At 40.0% G+C, this 18,758-nt stretch overlaps 2 protein-coding genes across 2 annotated transcripts in view; one reads left to right on the plus strand and one right to left on the minus strand.

The window, feature by feature from the left end:
• LOC108076522 (calcyclin-binding protein) lies at positions 1–1,017 on the plus strand. Its single transcript, XM_017169435.3, has 3 exons — positions 1–120; positions 185–354; positions 412–1,017. Exons 1-3 carry the CDS (start codon positions 112–114, stop codon positions 917–919), a joined length of 687 nt encoding a protein of 228 aa, XP_017024924.1. The 5' UTR covers positions 1–111; the 3' UTR covers positions 920–1,017.
• The window catches only part of pigs (pickled eggs), a 27,067-nt gene continuing 9,326 nt past the window's right edge, over positions 1,018–18,758 (minus strand). Inside the window, exons 2-8 of the mRNA XM_041775015.2 lie at positions 10,553–10,749; positions 10,035–10,153; positions 9,654–9,964; positions 6,366–6,473; positions 6,091–6,287; positions 4,617–5,242; positions 1,018–4,551 (exon numbers count right to left, since the gene is read on the minus strand). Of these exons, the coding sequence (XP_041630949.1) occupies positions 3,347–4,551; positions 4,617–5,242; positions 6,091–6,287; positions 6,366–6,473; positions 9,654–9,964; positions 10,035–10,153; positions 10,553–10,749 (2,763 nt within the window). The 3' untranslated portion in view covers positions 1,018–3,346. The remainder of the gene's footprint in view (positions 4,552–4,616; positions 5,243–6,090; positions 6,288–6,365; positions 6,474–9,653; positions 9,965–10,034; positions 10,154–10,552; positions 10,750–18,758) is intronic.

Here is an 18,758-nt window from a genome sequence, read left to right on the forward strand (position 1 = left end):
TGAGATTTTTTAGGACGAGAGACTAATTTGCATCTGGCAGCACGTTTTCTAGCACAAGGAGGCGCCGGCGTTGTAGTTGCTAGAAACTTCTGTTCTTCAATAATAAATAATATGGAAACGGTATGCCGCCACCCGCCGGAACTCAAGAAATCCAATTCCCCAACTCTCAATTCTCCCCCTGCAGCTAAAGAACGATGTGGCGGAGCTGGCCGCGTTTCTGGAGCAGGCCAAGAGCGTGCGCGTCAGAGGCGTGCTGACCGCAGCCAAGGCGGAGGCCGAGCGGGAAATTGTTAACCTGGAGATGAAGGCGCGCATTGCGGCGGAGCGCGAGGCGGCGGGCACGGAGGCCAAGAGGTGAGTGTCCGAGTGGTGTTTCCCCTGCTCTCCTGTCTAATGACCTGCAACCTGCAGATATCTGCACGAGCTGACGGACTATGGCTGGGACCAGAGTCCCAAGTTTGTAAAGCTCTTCATTACCCTGAACGGCGTCCAGGGCTGCACGGAGGAGGATGTGACCGTCAACTATACGGAGAACTCGCTGCAGCTGCATGTCCGCGATCTGAATGGCAAGGACTTTGGCCTGACTGTGAACAATCTGCTGCACGGCATTGATGTGGCGAAAAGCTATCGCAAGATCAAAACGGACATGGTGGCCATTTACCTGAAGAAGGCAAAGGAGGGCGAAAACTGGGACGTCCTCACCTCCATACAGAAGCGGCTCAAGCAGAAGCAGGACACCGAAATGGGCAAGGATGGAGATAATGCCGAATCGGCGCTGGTGAACATAATGAAGAAAATGTACAATGACGGCGATTCCAAGACCAAACAGATGATTGCCAAGGCCTGGACTGAGAGCCAGGACAAGGCAAAGATGGGCGGCGGCCCTGGCGCCGGGCTGGATGCTCTCGGAGATCTCTAGGACCGAATGATGAATAAATGTAATGATTACTGCTTCAATTCCAGCACACACAAATACAAACCTGTGGATAAATAAAGCTAAATAAGTTTAAACACGGATTGTTTGTTTTTTATATATATATATATATTTATTTTTATTTTTTGTTGTATATATGTATAGGCTTTTATTACTTAAATTCTTCGTGATTAAAATCATTGAATTAATTATTATGCTGCTAATCTCTATCTCTATATTCCATTTGTAATAGTTAGTTTGCTTTCGAAATTAATTGATAATTATACTTTCTCTTGCTTGTATTTAAAATACACTTTATATGTTCAAAGATATATATATTATATTTGCTTATCGATCGAAATCTTTTGCCAAACCAATTGTTTAATTGCTTAATCTAGAAATATTTTCAACGCCCTCTTGTGTAGTGTGTCTGTGTGTGTGTGTCGGTGCTGTGTGTATTCAAACAATTTAATTGTTATTTATTTGATTTAATATTATAAATTGGTATCCATTTGGTTTATACTGAACAAAAATAACTGACAAATCAAGTAAACAAAAATAATAATACAAAATAAACTGAAAAATTAAACAAAAAGAGACTAAAACTCTGAACATTAAGGCCTATACAAAGGTGAAGAAAAAAACACAATTTACAATCTATAATATATATATATATATCATGTATAATATATGTACATACATATATAGGTACTCTGTATATGTACTATATATGTCAACACTGCAAAAAAAAGGATACTAATAATAATAATTCTTACTTGCCTTCAGAAAATTATTCTATTTACTCTTCCCATCAAAAGCTATAAGTTTCTCAAGTTACTTAAAGGTTTTTTATGTTTTTTTTTTAAGTTTTTTAAAGTTTTGTGAACGTTTCTTTTTGTTTTGTGTGTTTTTTATCTCAAGTGTGGTTGTTGCTTTGCAAATACAGTGCGAGTTTTTCTCCCCTTTTGATTTAATAATTATAACAAATTCGAACTAAATGTCCTTAAAGTGTGTCGCACTGCATCTTACCTCCCCCCCCCAGTGATGTGTGTGTGTGTGATGTAGTTTTCCTTTGATTTTTGTGGCTGTGAGGAGCGTGGTGCTGCATTTCCTAGCTATAAACCCTAAGCGAATCCTTTTTCATTTCCCATTTTCTTACTTTCTCTCATTTTTCATCACCTTTTCCTTTGCTTTAAACGTACAAAAATAAATATCCGTATCCGAATCTGAAGAATTGAGATATATGTGGTTGGCTTTAGCTTTAAAAATTTCTAGAAAACTATTTTCTATATCAGAAAAGCAGCTGGGAGATTTGAAAAAAGTGAATTTTCCATAACCCTCCCAGCGACTTAATGGGGCACCCCTGATACTTGTCTTTTTTTTTTATATTTCTTTTCTTTTTTAGTTTTTAAAATTCCTGTTTTCTAAGGCCTAAAAACAAATAATAAAAAAATTTGATTAAAATTTTTATACTCGAGTCTCAAAATTTGGATTGTATATATCGGTAATATTCTCATTCATACGATTGCCCTCAGCGTTAGCATTTATCAGCGCAGAATATATGTTTGTGTTTAAAATGCAAAATAAATGTTTACAGGTTGATTATAGTTTCTTTTTGGAAATATATATATATAGAAAGAGAGAGAGAGTTATAGGGGGGAAAGGGTTATAAATAGAGACGATTACAGGGGGTGCTTGATATATAAAACAAGGTTTTTGCCACAGAAAACACCAAAGTTATGGATTTTAACTTGACAAATAAATTACTGAAAATATAGACAATGTTTTGCTATAGTTAGCTGTTATTTTCAACTGAAAACTGCTGAAAATATCGTCAAGCTATAGCGATACTTTGCCGATATTTTCGATAAATTATTCTGTCATCAAGGGAATTTCTGTGGCCACCCCAGATATGGGAAATAAAGTTTATAGGTTAGAGGTGTGTATATACTGGGTTAAAAAAAGGATCTCTGGCTGCAAGGGATCCTTAAAACGACATCGATAACGATAACGATACCCATACCTATACCGATATCAATACCGTTTCCTATCTTCATTTTTGTCTGTCTTTTGAGGCAGTTTCAGCTATTTTTTTTAGCTTGCTTCACTCAAGGTTTCTTCGATCCTGATTCCGATTTCTGGCTAAGGCTCTTCCCCTGGATTCTAGTCTAATCTCTTTCTTGTCCTTCTCCTTAATCGCTCTCTTCACACACACACACGCACGCCCAGACAATTCCTAGCTTGGCTCCTTAATCCTGACTTGACCTATTACTATCCCCCTTAACCCATTTCCCATTTCTCATTTACCTTCTCACTCCTCCTTTTCCTTTTCCGCCTCCATCTCCTCTTCGTTACAGAGGCTTTTCAGAAAACCCTCCGCTTGGCTTGGAAACGGACGTGATTAACCGGGACGCTTGGCGTCCTTCGGCGCTGCTAGTAAAGCTCTGTATGCTGGCGCACTGGCGCTGGGATCTTGGACATGCCCCTCTCCCGCCTGGGGGATACCACACTGGAGGCTCCAGCTGCCGATCCAGCTCCAGCTCCTGCTCCTCCTCCCGAATGATTGCTCTCACAAGAGCTGGCGGCAGAACTCCGCTTGGATCGAGCCTTGGCTGGCGGCGAGCAGCTCTCCGAACGCTCTAGATTCCCGCTGCTGTGCACCCAGGCCGTGGTAAAGTCCTCGTAAACGGGCGTCTTCTTGCCATTGACCTTACCAGCCACGGATCCCTGCTTGGCTTGATTCCCAGCCGCATAGCGCGACAGCAACGACTTCATTTTCTCCAGAATCTGTGCATCATTCTTGGCACTGCTGGCCGCCTCTAGAAGCTGCTGGGCCAGTGGCGATGAGGCATGATTCTTAACCGGGGATGTGGTCAGGGAACTGCTGCATCCAGCTCCGCTCCTCACGCGCCTGCCATTGCTGTCGTACAGGATCTGTGAGGAGCGTCCCTTGCCATTCCGCTCAAAGGTTCCCCCGTTGGGGGCCACAAAGGTGTCCGGCGTGCAAGTGGGTCGCCTTTTTGGCGCTCCTGCGGCAGCTCCACGTCCACTCCACGTATTGGTGGCATCTTTTACCATGGGCAGCTGGGTGGTGGTTTGGCGGGTGCGAGGAGGCGCCGTCGGCGCCGCCGCCGGTTGAGAGCTTCGCGTGCGCATCGATCGATACACCGGCTGTTTCCGTCCAAAGGCTGGCGCCAGAGTTAGGGCAGGCAAGCCCGAGGAGCGACTGCTTAGATCCTGGAGGCTGCCACCGGCCCCGCCACATGTGCTGTTGTCAATGCTTCGACGGCGACGTTGGGCCAGCGGTGAGCGGGGTATTTTGCTGAGAGCGGCAGCAGCTGGGGGAGGATGCTGCTCATGATCATGCTCCTCCTGGTTGGTCTTGGCCATGTCCACAGTGATCTCATCGTCGGTGATAAAGACTCCGGATTGTTCAAATTTGTTATTGTTGTTGCTCATTTTGTGGCTGCTGAGGATGGCTGGCAGGGATTGGGGGCCATCGCACACGGAGTAATCCTCCTCCTGATCATTGAGTAGCTCCTGGTGCTCCTCCTCCTGCAGCAAATCCACCGATGCCTTCTCCGCGGGCTCCTCCGAGGGCGAAATCTGCGAGTCACTAGAGGTTTGATCCAGACGCGCTGTAAAAGAATCCCCTCCAGAATTTAGCTGTACATCTTTAAAACTCCTCTTTCCCTTGACTCACCATTGGTCTCAGCGTCCTCGATGGAGGCCTGACTGTGCAGGGATTCGCGTTTCTGGGCACCCGACTGGATGACACCCAGACTGCGGTAGCCCTCATCGCTGATCTCGCTCCCATTGTCGCTGATATTCTCGAATTTGTTTTGCTCACCACCTCCTCCTGATCCTCCTAAGCTGGAAACCGCTGCCGAACCTCCATTTGGCCCGGTGGCCTCCTCCAGGGAGCAACTGTAGCCCACTGGCAGGGATTTGGGGCCACTGCTGTACGAGTCCAGAGAGCTCTGCTTCTTGCGCATGTCAATCAGCCGGCGGGGACTCGGCGACATGGAGCGTCGGGCCAGGCTGGGGGAACCACCCAGGAGCTGATCTGAGGTTACAGCTGTACCTGATCCTCCTCCTCCGCCACCATTTGGCGCCTGCGTCTGGTTGAGAAACTTGCGCTGGGGCGTTGGACTGCGGCTGCGATATTTGCCAGAATTGGGCGACAAACTGTGTCCATTTTGTGGCGGCGGTGGAGGCGGCACAACACCAGTTCCACTTCCAGTTGCGGTTGAGGTTGGTCCCGATCCTGTGCCTCCGTTATTTCCTGCATTTACAGTGTTGAAAACGCGTCGAGCTGTTGGCGGTGACCTGGGGGAAGGCAAGGGAATGCAGGGATAAAGTTAAAATCAAAGGAACTTGATTGAAATATCCATAAAATTAAGTAGATAATGTATTATTAAAATAAAAATATAAAAAAAATATATAACAAAATTTTAAAAATATAAAAATATATATATAATAATATATAAAAAATTTATGAAAAAGTATTTATAAATAATAAATTATAATAAATAATATAACATCTCTTAGAAAGAAAATATAGCTTTTTAAGCAAAAAAATAACGCTAAAAACAGAATCATAATTTTTTAAAATTATATTTGGAAAAAATAAATTATTTAAAATGTATAACTCAGCGAAAAAGTAAACTCGGAAAACATTTCTGAATTAGTTTTTATAAGATTAATAAACTTGCTTGCGGAATTTAATTTTAATATTTCCTATATTTTTCTTAAATTAAAAAAATATTTTTTTAAAATAAAAAAATAAAGTAAAACTTAAAAAATTCATAACTCAGCAAAAAATTCAATAAATTCAATTCCAAAAGCAGTTTTATCTTAGTTTTAAAATGGTTAATAAATCTGCTTACTAAATTTTAAAGTTTTCTCAATATCATTATTTTCAAATTTTTCACAATTTTAATGATGTAACCCCTTATCAAAATTTGAAAAAATCCCAAAAATTTAAATTTCCTTCAAACATGGCCAGAAAGATTCGCCTGTTAATGCTGATCAAGAATATATATGGTTTATAGGGTCGGAAATGATTAATTCACTTAATTTCAAACCTCTGACTAAAATAATAATAATAATAATAATACCCTGCAAGGGTACACATAAATATATAGATAATACAGAACTCTGTTCGCTGGACTCACCTCTCGAATATCACCTGCGCCTTGTGTAGCTCGATCCCATTGCTGGGATTATGATTCGGAGACTGGCGCGGCACCAAACGGGCAGCCACAGAGCTGCGATGCTGGGCCCGGCAGCGGCAGGGATCATGCTTGTCCAGATAATGGGACAGTGTGTCCCATCCCCCACCGACGCGCACCATGACGTGGGAGCGCAGGATCTTCAAAATGGAATAGAGAGAGATTCGGTTAGGAGATACCCATGCCCATCATAGAAGCTAGGGGAAGCTGCAACTTACCCGCACAAAGATAAGAACTTTGGTGTCGCCAATGCGATATTTGCCCTCCGATACCCGGACCATGGGAAACTGTGAGGGGCATGTGCACTTCTCCACCAGATCCCGGACCTGTGGAGGAGGAAATTATTATTAATATTATTTTAGAGAGCTAATTATTATTCCAAATGGTTTGATTGATTATAATATGTGATTTGTAGAGGAATATCTATCATTCCCCTTTCAGCGAAATGACCATTTACGCTGACCTAATGATGACAGCCCCAGTATTAATTTGTATTAAATTAATTGCTTTTATTTGCATTTAAATGTGCTTGAACCATAAAAGGTAAAAAACCAATTAAATGCATAAATTAAATTAATTAGAATGCAGAATTCAAGATTCAATACCCAGAGATGCTGTTTTTTTTCAGCTTTTTCTCCAACTCCCCAAAACTCCAGTGTCCATTGCCCTGCTGTGGCTCTGACCCTTAAGCATTGCATAAGCCTGACCCCTGGATCAGTTCCCCAACTTCCCAAACAACAACAAACTCCCTGACTTCTGCAGTGGCAGTTTGAACAGCAAAGGAGCAGCGACGACGAGCATCGGGGTCACCAAATAGTTTTTCACTGCATAAATTCACGCGCTGCCATTGTCCAACAAACAAATGATCCGCTCTGGCGCAGGGGAAACTCTCGGATTTGATCTGCAGAGAGGGGGAATCGCAGAGCAGGAGTAGGAGGAGGCCAAGGAGCTGGGCTATGGCTGTGGCTATGGCTACCCTTGCCCTAGGGAGAGGCAAGAGGGCCATGGGAGCCAGGTAAAAAGCTAGCCTGGAAAATGAGAAAAAAGAAAAGACCAGTCCCAGCGGGCGACAGCGGTGGCGGCAGCAGAAAAACAAATGACGACTTGGTCTGGTCTGTCTGTAGGTCTGATTCTACACTGACACAAAAAGTCACAAAAGAAAAATAAATTCAAAAACAAAAGTTGAGGTAAAGCCATAAACGGCTTAGGCTTGGGCGAATCCTTAAGGATTCACCAATGATTCCAATGGGGATTCACCAATAACTGCAGTGGGGATTCACCAACCCAACTCTCAATAAAAAAAGTCTCACCAATGAATAACTTGTCGCCTAATAGCATTCTTTGCAAATTACATTTTTAGGGGAATTTTTAAGGATTCACCAATGATTCCAATGGAGCTCCACCAATGACTGTAATGGCGATTCACCAATTAAATTCTTAATAAAAAAAACTGTATAGCATTCTTCGCTAATGAAATTATTGTAACATCAAAACAATTTAAATTATAGGTTCACCAATGACTCCAATAAGGATATTCCCATGTATACACTCCTTTTAGTGAGATTCACCAATGATAAAAATACACCAACGTATGGAATCATTAATATAATAACTTTTTCCTTATTCCTTTTAATTTCCACCCAAAAACATTCCCAGTGTGCGCTTCTGTCACCGCTTCATCTCCTGGCTTCCCATCCCAGGCCATCTATTGGCTCGAGACCCATTTGCTACTGTAGAGTTTTGTGGCAAAGCTCGATGGAGGAGCCAGGCAACGCATTGGCACCTTTGAACTTTCTGCAAAACTCCTCCAACGGCTGTGGGATGCGTGCTTAGGTGGAGCTGATGCTGCTGCTGCTGCTGCTGTTGCTCCTCCATCGCTTGTCCAAGCTCTAAAGCTCCTAGCTGGAACACCGACATGACAATAAATCTTTTGGCTGAAACGGGGGAGCGAGATGCCAGCGATGCCAGCGATCTGCCAGAGATCGGGGATCGGCGTGACTCTGACGCATACGAGATTAGCTCTGGCCATGGGATTGCGATGGGGATATAGCGATGTGGTGATCCTGGCCTAACCATAAATCGCATGCCAAGCGAGGCAAGCCAACAGAGGCATTGGCAGCGAGCGACTCCCAGACAGACAGCGATGCGGACGTGCCAGAGTTTTCCAGCTTTAGCTTCAGCTCCAGACTTTTGGAGTCGACAAATGATCGTGGCTGGTTTGGCTCTTTGCTTTTCATTTCTTTTCTTTTCAGTTAGTTTCCTTTTTTTCTGTTGGTGGCACATCATTTGATTTTCGACAAGTTGTTGAGGCTATTTGCTGATTTGGCTGCCGCTGCTGTTGCCGTGGCTGCTGCACAAATTGATTGGCTGCCTCCAGAGTTGGCTTGGTTTGGCGGTGGAGAAGGAGGAGAAGGAGTAGGAAAAGGAGGAGGAGGAACAGAAGGAGGAGGAGGAGGGTCCGTGTCTGTGTCCCGTGTCCATGTCCCGACTGCTTGTCCCATCTATCCAGCGACCATCCATCCCCCAGCTGTCGAATATTGTTGCCTGGTGCTCATGTTACTGCTGGCTTACTACACGGAAAACCACAAAAGGTGCTCCTAATATCTAACTATTTGGTAATTTATAATCATTCTGATCATCGCTACTTATTTCTTTATTCTTTCCATGTTAAATATTAGTCCAAAAATATATTGTACATCTTTCACCCCTGCTTTTACTATGGTTTTTTGGCCAAGTGTAGCCAAACTGCCATTGCTGGCGGCGTGAGGAAATGTTTGCATGGCTTTCATTAGTTTGGCCGTCAATGATTTCCATTGCGCACCGGCCTGACCAATACCGATCCTCATCCGATCCGATCCTTTGTTGCTGCTGCTGCTGTCGTCACACTTTGGCAATTACATTGACAATTGCAATTGTTGTAATTGTTGTTGGCACATCGTCATCTTGTCAAATTAATTTGACATCTCAACATGGCAGGCAGCACAGCAGTTGGGAAAACCCTCTCATAACACCCCGTCGAATAATATGTGGGTCCCAGTTTGAATTGCTTCTGATTTGTTTTGGTTTTTGGTTTTCGGTAACTGAAAACTTTAGCCATGGCTAAAAATGGACATGAGAAAACTAGCAGCAGTTACAAGCAACAACAAACGACACAGTCCGAGAGTCTGGGCCAAAACAATAACAAACAAAGTCGTGAGTTGGGACAAAGAGAAAACCCAAAAGTGGACATTGGTAGTGGGCATTGGAGATAGGGGATTAGGGACTGCCCTGAGGGGCGAAAGAAAATTAAAAAAAAAGCAAGAAAAAAAGGAAAACCTAGGCGAAAAGATGCGATATGAAAAGCCACCAAAGTTGTATCCTTTCTTTACAACGTAATCTGGTCTCACTTTTCTCACACTTCAATTTAAACACTCTCTGGTCTCACTGATTTCCGGTTCCCCCCGATATCTGGCTTCTATTTTGGTTCTTAATATTAATAGTAATAGATAGAGATCTTCTTCACTCACCATCTCATCGAGACTCTTCAGATCATTGGTAATTATCTGAGGCTGGGGGCCATACATCAGCATGGGATTCTCGTCGCCATCATCCTCATTCTCCGAGTCATCACTGTCATCGTAAAGATCAGTCTCGGAGCCCACCGTTGTGGTGGTGGTTATTGTCGTTGTCGTCGTCGTTGTGGCCATGCTATTTCCAGAGTTTATGGCTTCCGTTTGAGTTCCGTTCTCTGAGGAATTGGCCCCATTGGCCTTGATGTCGGCGGCGATCTCTCGATCGATTTGTCGCTCCATTTGCACGAGCATGGGTGCCAGCATTCCTGTAGGGGGGAGGGGTGAAGTCAATGATTTACCCGAAATAACAGAGAGGGGATTCTTTGGCAGACTTACCAAATTTGGCGCCACGTCGGGCCACCTCCAAAAGGCAGAGGATCACGTGCTTTTCGTTTTTTCGCATAATCAGATCATCCGTTTCGAACAATAGACACTCGATGATCTTTAGGCTTTTTCTGGGAGGATATTAAAGAAGAAGATAAATTGGTAATTGAATTAAATTATCAGAAGGAATATTGGTAGAAAGGTAAGAAATTAAGGAAGTAGTAAAGGAAATACTAAGGGAAGTTCTAAAGAAAGTTCTAAGGGAAGTTAAAAAGGAAATATTAAAGGAAGTCTTTAAAAAGGTACTAAAGACAGTACTAAAGTCCTATAAGAAGTTCTAAATGAAGTACTACAGGGAGTCCTAAAGGGAGTCCTAAAGGAAGTATTAAAGGAATAACTAAAGGAAGTACCAAAGAAAGTACTGAAAAATAGGCTAAAAGGTCTTGAATTGCTCTTAAAAGGTAAAGTGATCCCTGATCTAACTAAATCTTAAGTTTTAAAAGTAAATTCCCGTTTATATTAGAACTCACCTGCACCAGGTTATGAAGTTGGACACATTGTCGCGGGCAAAAAAGGTGCCACTCTTGGCGGCCGGAAGGTAATGGACGTTGCCCAGGGCAAGGATCGGCCCGGCTAAGCCCGAGGTCATCGAGCGGGTCATTGATTTGTTGCGTGCCTGACGCCGTGCTAGATAATCCTCCGCCGCCTGGCGCACATAGTTGGCGTGCTGCAAGAGAGAGAGGTAAAAGCGATTAGCATGTGGAAAAGCAGGATGAGGAAGATGAGCCGGAGGGCACTAGAAATTCCCCCAATGAGCACGGCACCGGCAAGTATTTTTATTTTATTTTGAAAGTGCCGCCAAAAATACAAAAAACTAGAAAACGTTTTATTTTTAAGCGCCTAAGGAATTTAGCACGGCATTTTTCTGGGGCTAGTCCCCTCCTTCTCTAATTCTCGCCGAGATTTGCCAGCCACAACCTGCAATGGGTGTTGAACGATCAACGTCGCGACAATACTTTTATTTTTGATAGTTTGTACATTTTGGGACAGATGGTAAAAGGGGTTATCTATTTATCCCAAGGGATTTTCTTTACTTAGAGGAACTCTTGAAGTTTTAAAGGTGTTTTTTTTTAACACTGCCGTAATTAACACACATTTTTGACGTTTGCTGTTATGTCATCCGCAATCCGAGATCCCCCGAGCCAGAAAACCCAACCCGAAAACGAACCCGTATATCCGAATCTGAATCAAGACGAAAGACGCAAGTAACATCAGCTAAAAGCCCCTTCAATCGTGTCTCGACGTGTCATGCATTCCCATTTTCATTTCCATTTGCATTCCCATTTCCATTTGCATTTGCATTTGCATCATTCCATATTCATTTATGCACACTTTGTTGTAATAATTTAATATTTAAACAATATTATTATTTCAGCTTCTTCCACAACCACATGCACGCACACATCCACAGATTCGTTTATGGATATCTGACAAATGCTTTATTTGGTGTTTATTGTTTCACCTCGCCATAATACCCTAACCCCAAATAAGGGCAACCTGCATTGCTGCACCGATGATGATGACGCTCCGCTGACGTTTTTTATTTTTCAACCCAAGGGTGAATACACAGAGAGAGCCAACGAAGCGGAGGGATACTGATTGGGATCAAGATCGGAAAATATCTCTTTTCTAATGGAGAACTCCATGGAGATGGAACCCTCTTGAATCTATATTAAAGTTGTTTTTCTTAAAAAAAAAATATCTATTCCTAAGTTAGTAAATAAGAGCATTACGACTTCGCTTTTTGCTTTACATGGCACTCTCCTTCAACTTTGTTTTCTGCATCTTCTTCCTCCACCTCTTCCTCCCCTTCCTCTTTTTTGTGGTGCTGTTATCATGCCGCCGCCACTCGCAAGGTAAGCTGCAACGCCCACAACAACCCATTTCGGCTACCCAGAGGCGTTAAATGCATCTCCCGCTCCCTCTGTTGCTCCCCCTGTCTTACTTTATACTCCCCTCCTTCCACATCCCATCGCCCTCTCACTCCCTCCTCTCAGCTGTGCTGCCCACGAAGTTGAAGCTCACTTTGGGCCTTGGTTTCACTTTGGCCGCAAGCAGCGGCAGCGGCAACAGCAGCAGTCGAGGCTACGCTTAGAACCGAAGCTCATACAGCTGTGGTTAAAGTAGTAGCATCCGATATTAAAAATCAGCATGTAAAGTTTATAAATGTTGAAAAATTATAGAATTATAGAATAAAATATTAAGAATTTTCAACTTTGCAACTGTCATTTTCAAGAAATTAAGTATACGCCACGTAGTGATGCTAGTTCGACAGAAAACATCGATGTCGATGCCCATCGATGTTTTCAAAATAGACCATCGATATATAACTTAACATCGGTATCAAAAAAAAACATCGAAAAACATCGGAAAATAGCGCTAAAAATAACATCGATGTTTGATGCATCGATGAATTTTGTAATAAATTACAAAGGGCTTATTTTTATATTTTCTTATGTCTGATTAAAAACTGAAAATAAGCTACCGTAGTAATTATATATATTGTTCTTATTTTTTAGATATGAAAGGACATAATTAAAAATTATATCAATATTGATGCTTCTATAGCACTCTTTCATTTTGTTTGAAATTATAAAAAGGCAAAAAAAAAAAATATAACAAATCTTTTATAGCCGTCTTTCAATTTGTAAGTAGTTATCCAGAGGCACAAAAAAATAATAAATATTGTGGAATCAGAGACCGGTGTTTCGTCAAACATCGATGCATCGGTTAACATCGACATCAACAAAAACATCGAAAAACATCGGAAAACATCGCTAAAAAAAACATCGATGCTCGATGCATCGATGTTTTTAGCATCACTAACGCCACGGAAAAATATTAAAATAAATTTAAAAAAAAAACACTAGTCACCTGCAACGGCAGGTATACCTTGTTCCTGTAAATATTAACTAATTTTTCGAATCTAAACATCATACATCATAATTTCGAACCACTTTTATGTCAGGAGAATCTCCCACTGGCGTATACTTGATTTTTAAAGCAATTTGTTTTAAAAATTAAGTATACGCCCGGAATAATTTTTCAAGCAAAATAAAACGATATTGTGTATTAAATCCAAGAAACTAAATAGTAACCAGCTAGTAAATACATTTCAAAATCTCAAACCTTATAACTTTAAACAGCTATTATTTAAATGAGAGATATCTTTCCAAATCGTATATCTTCGCTTCTCTTTCGTTAACCGCTGCTGTATGTAACACTATGCGTGTGTTGTTTTTGTTTGTTTTGCTTCTTCTTCTTCTTCTTCTGAATCTGAATAATGCATCAGAGTGCAGGCGCGCGACACAGACAGACAGAGAGAGAGAAAGAGATAGAGTGAGAAGGAGAATCATGAATATTTGATGATCGGCAGCATCGCATTTTCACTTTCGAAATTCGACAGTTGCCAGATTGGCGCGTGGTGTAGGTGGGAAAGAGATAGCGTGGAAATGGTTATTATGACATAAAAAAAAGCTTTCTTACATCAACAGCGCGTGGCACGTGCCACTTGTTGTTGTTATGGTAGCAAGTGCAAGTGCACTTTATATCGATAAATCGATAAGCATAAAATGCATTCATATTTAAGGTGCATCAGGTCCTTTGAGTCTTCTTTCAATAAACAAGTGAAGCTTTAATTTTGTTGGCATCGTTTCTTACTTCTTCTTGTTGCTTTTCTTCTTCGTCTTGTTCTTATTCTTTTTTCTAGCCTAGTGCCTCGACATCCGCATCCGCATCTTCAGAGTCAAGTGTCGAACCGCAATTAACATGACTTTAGCTTCGCGTTCTCTTCCTTTTCGCCCTCTTCTCTTGGCTCTCTCCCACTTCCCTGTCTTCTTAAGTGAATAAAGCTAGGGCCAGAAAGAGAAGGAAAGTGGGTCGACCTGTGACCGCCCCCTCTCACTCAATCTGGCCACGCCTCCCACTTCCTTCATATTGCAAATACGTGACGATGATGCGATATCCACGCACACACAAACATACACTAGTTACAAAGGTGAAAGAATAACAAGAAGAAGAAGCAGCAGAAAGGCGTAAGAGAGAACATTTGTGGGAGTGTGTGTGTGTCTGTGTGTGTGCGTGCATGCGTTACAGGTACACCGCAGGCTTTCGTTACGTTAGCCGTCACGTAATTAGCTTAGATTTTTGCTCTTTTCTTTTGGCGCTTTCTGCCTGTTCACAAAATGTGTGTCAATATGGCGTTAATAACATTACATGACAAACTGAAAGCACTTGCAGAAAAAGAAAAAAAAAAAAAAAAAACAGTCAGCAACTGCAACAACAGAAAAGAAACGCTGTCGCATTATACCGTAACAGCAACGGCTGGCGACGTAAGCGCGGGCGGCGTCAACGTTAACGTCAGCGGAGCAGCGCAGCTCATTTTTTTGCTTCCGCAAAAAGGCAAAAATTAAATAAAACAAAATAAAAGCGCACACAGAAATAACAGCAGCAGCCAAATAATAAATAAAATGACATTGCACAAAAAAACAAACTCGAAAAAAATTGGGGAGAAAAAAAAAAAAACACGAAATACAAAAGCAAACGCAAATAAAACGAAACACAAATAAGTTAATAATACAGTGGAGCGTAAAAAAGCTACAATCTGATTGAAAGTTGTAAAATAAATTGATGAATACTATTGCCAATAAGAAAAGAGGAAAATAAAGAAGTATAAGCTACAAAATTATTAATTTTATTTGATTTTAAATAAATAACTTTGACTCTTAATCAGTTTTATTATTCTTTTTTAATATGTTTACAATAATAATGTTTCAAAATCTAAATTTTTAAAGTAATACAAATAGAGGAAACACTGTGCTATTTACATTGGCAATTACTCAGGCGTCTGTGATTCCTTTTGGAGTTTTGCTAAGCGGATTTGCCGCCGTTTCAACTGTTTATTTTTTGCTGTTATTTTTTGCCACCAACTGACTGACTGCCAGTCAGCGATTGATTGGCCCCGCAAGGAGGAGGAGGAGGGTAGGAACTCCCCCAAGCTCAATCACAAAACTGTCCGCGGCCCATTCACAATCGAAAAATCATATTTCTTCAGCGGCTTTGTATCTTTTTATCTTTTGTATCTCTGCGGAGTTTTGGGCTTGTCTCTTTGGGTTCAAGGTTCTCCCATGGCGATGACTTCCTACCATACATATAATGCCATATTTATACTATATATATAAATATATTGCTTTGGCAATGATAGATCGATCGCTTCGCTTCGCTTGCAAATGATTTCTGCACAAAGCAAAGCGGCGTCGGTGGCGGCAATGATCGATCTACAGCGAAGTTCACCTGCTCTCGGAGGTCTTTTGATCTCGCGGTAACGGTATTTCCATAATGCCCATAGAAGGCGTTCTTGATCGCCGTCTCCGCTTTGGTCTAGAGTTTATTGCTCTCTCTTTCTCGCACTCTTTGTTGCTGTGTGTGGGAAAACTTCACGGCAGCGACCCTGGAGATTTCGATAGGAATAGCAGCGATAGAACAGCGAATCGATGAGATCACTCTGAGTGCGATTATCGATGACAGGTTCTTCGAACTTTATATATGAACATACATGTTTTATTTTTTAAATCCACAAATAATAAGTAATAGTAAAAAAGAAAGAGATTTCGATAGCCAAATATATGAACATGTCGATGACATCACTGGGAAGGCAATGAAATATCATAGAGAATAAAGTAAAACTTAAAATTTCTAAGATATGAATGGAAAATATACTATATATTTTATAATTTGTAAAAGAATAAGTAGGAGATAAATATATATAAAAAAAGAAAGATTGCCATGCAGCAATATAAATTTATCGAGAGAAAATCCTAAAATAATAATCAATAATATGGAATTTCGATAACCAAAGACTAAAAGATATCGATAAAAATATTTTCAAAACCATAAATAAACGAAATAAAAATTAAAAAAAACAAGAAAGGAAGCTAACTTCGACACACCGAAGTTTGTATACCCTTGCAGATTGGTTTTACAGTTTGACAGTTACAGTTTTACATTCCCAGCTTTACATTTTCTCCACATTTACCGATCGTTTATATGGCAGCTATATGATATTGTTGTCCGATTTTCAAAAAATTTTTACCAAAATTCTGAAATAATATCAAAAGCTCATATCTCAAAGTAGATGAAAATACGTTGAAAAACAACGAAGTTATAATTTTTTTCCTATTCATTTTCCGATCGTTCCTATGGGAGCTATAAGATATAGTCGTCCGATTTTCATAAAATTTTTACCAAAATTCTGAAATAATATAAAATGGCCATATCTCAAAATTGATGCAAAAATATCGAAAAACAGCCAAGTTATAATTTTTTTTCCAAAAATTTATCGAACATTTGTATGGGAGCTATATGATATAGTCGTCCGATCCGGCCCGTTCCGACATATATAGCAGTGAGAGTATATAGAAGACTCTATGCAAAGTTTCATTCAGATAGCTTTAAAACTGAGGGACTAGTTTGCGTAGAAACGGACAGACGGACGGACGGACGGACAGACGGACGGACAGACGGACATGGCTAGATCGACTCGGCTGTTGATGCTGATCAAGAATATATATACTTTATAGGGTCGGAAACGTCTCCTTCACTGCGTTGCAAACTTCTGACTGAAATTATAATACCCTGCAAGGGTATAAATATCCCTAGTTATTTTGATTGTTATAACTTATTTCAATATCCCCAAAATTTAGAAGAAAATTAAAAATATTTCTGCTTGGCTTGATTTAAATTGGAAATTTGTAACAAAATGACATTGGGAATGTGCAACAAGTGGGGGCTGGGGGGCTCCGCCTGGTGAGTGTAATTCGAGTAAGTAGCTCTCCCAATCCAATTAACCCAGTAAGGAGCTCGGGTTATTGTTTTGCTGTATTTTTAAAAACCATATGTTGAAAACAATCGAAAGTGTGTGTGATTTCACACGAAAACTATTTTTCATCGGTGACTACTCATAAGACAATAAACAATACAAAACAAAAAAAAAAGAAAACTAAACAAAAACATATTTTTGCCATTAGTTTTAATTGCAGAAAATAAATTGATGATATTTTAGGGGAATAATAATATTAACTATTTTTAAAAATATATTTTAAAATAGGGCAAAGATAAATACTAATTTAAAACTTGAACAACTTTTTTCTATAATTTTGAATTTCATTTTACTTTAATTAAATCCAAAATAATGGATATTTTATGTAAATGACCTATTTATTGATGTAATAAACTGAATTTTTACTAATGCTACCTTTTCGCACATCTTTTATTTAATTGCCAACATAAAAAGCATCATTTTTTTGGCTAAATACCTTTAACATTTAATAGAGGTAATTCCTTAAATGGCCCCGCTTGATAATGATAATGATCGAGCTAATTTTTGGTTTTAACTTCCAAGTTCTCTATAAGGTCAGGTTGCTGTTTCTGCCGGTGCTTCAAATTATTATTATTTTGGATTCTTGGGAGAGAAAGAAAATAAAAGGGCGGGACAAAAGGGAAACGAGAGAAAACAACAAAAACCCGGCTAGATGGGCATTTTGGATATAGCCAAAAGTGGCAGAATTCGATGGCAAAAAGCCCAAGAAACGGTGAAAAAAAAACACAAAAAAACAACAAACAAACCGAACTGGTTTGTTGGCCAAAGCCAAAACGAATTTTGAATGTGGGTGAAGTTGTTAAAAAATGTGGCAAACGCAACGCAGCCGCAGCAGCAGTATTCGAGGTTAGCTAGAGAGCTACAATATACCTTTGCTTACTTTGAGCATATTTAGTTATAAACTTGAATTTAGACTCTGGCCAAATTAGAGTCCGATCTAAAGTGAGAGCTGCCCGCGAGTACAAGTATCTAAAGATACAGATACAGATACAGATACACTTGGAGATACAGAGATACGGCCACAGAGTCCGAGACTCAGAACAAGCCACCAAAATGTCGAGATCTCTGTTTGTCGCGCTTGTCCAATTTGTCCGATTTGGTGTGTTTCCTGTTTCCAATTGCCAAAAACATCAGAAAACCGAGAAGAAAAAAAGGAAAACAAAAACATGCCAAAAAAGACAAGATACACGAGAAAAGCATTACGGATTTTGGCCAGTTGTATATTACCAATACCATTAACTGATATTATCTGATGATCTATTCGCCAAAAAGCCTCAAGTTGAACCGATTCTAGTTTATCTTTATATATCTTACTGTTCCTTACATAGTATAGTATACATACATATAGTGAAAATTCGAGGGAAAACTGCTTAAATAAGCAAGTTCTTAAACTTTTTAAAATTTTTAAATATTTGTTAACATTTTTAAATATTTTTAAAAAATATTTTTTAATATTTTGTAATAATTTGTAACATTTTTTAATATATTTTTTAATATTTTAAAATGTTTTTGAATATTTTTAATATTTGTTAATATTTAATATTTTTAAAAAATATTTTTAAATTATTTTTAATTTTTTTTAATATTCTTTAATATTTTAAAATGTTTTTAAACATCTTAGAACATTTTCTAATATTTTTAAACATTCTAAAATATTTTTAAATAATATTAAACAATATTAAATATTTTTTGAACCATATCTATTACCATTTTTGGAGACTTAATTGATCTTGAGCAAATACAAAATCTCTACCAATCGCGGTTTTGGTTTATATCCGTTTTGGCAGCGATTCCTTATC

Source organism: Drosophila kikkawai, chromosome X, assembly GCF_030179895.1.
Source record: "Drosophila kikkawai strain 14028-0561.14 chromosome X, DkikHiC1v2, whole genome shotgun sequence".
Lineage (NCBI taxonomy): Eukaryota > Metazoa > Arthropoda > Insecta > Diptera > Drosophilidae > Drosophila > Drosophila kikkawai.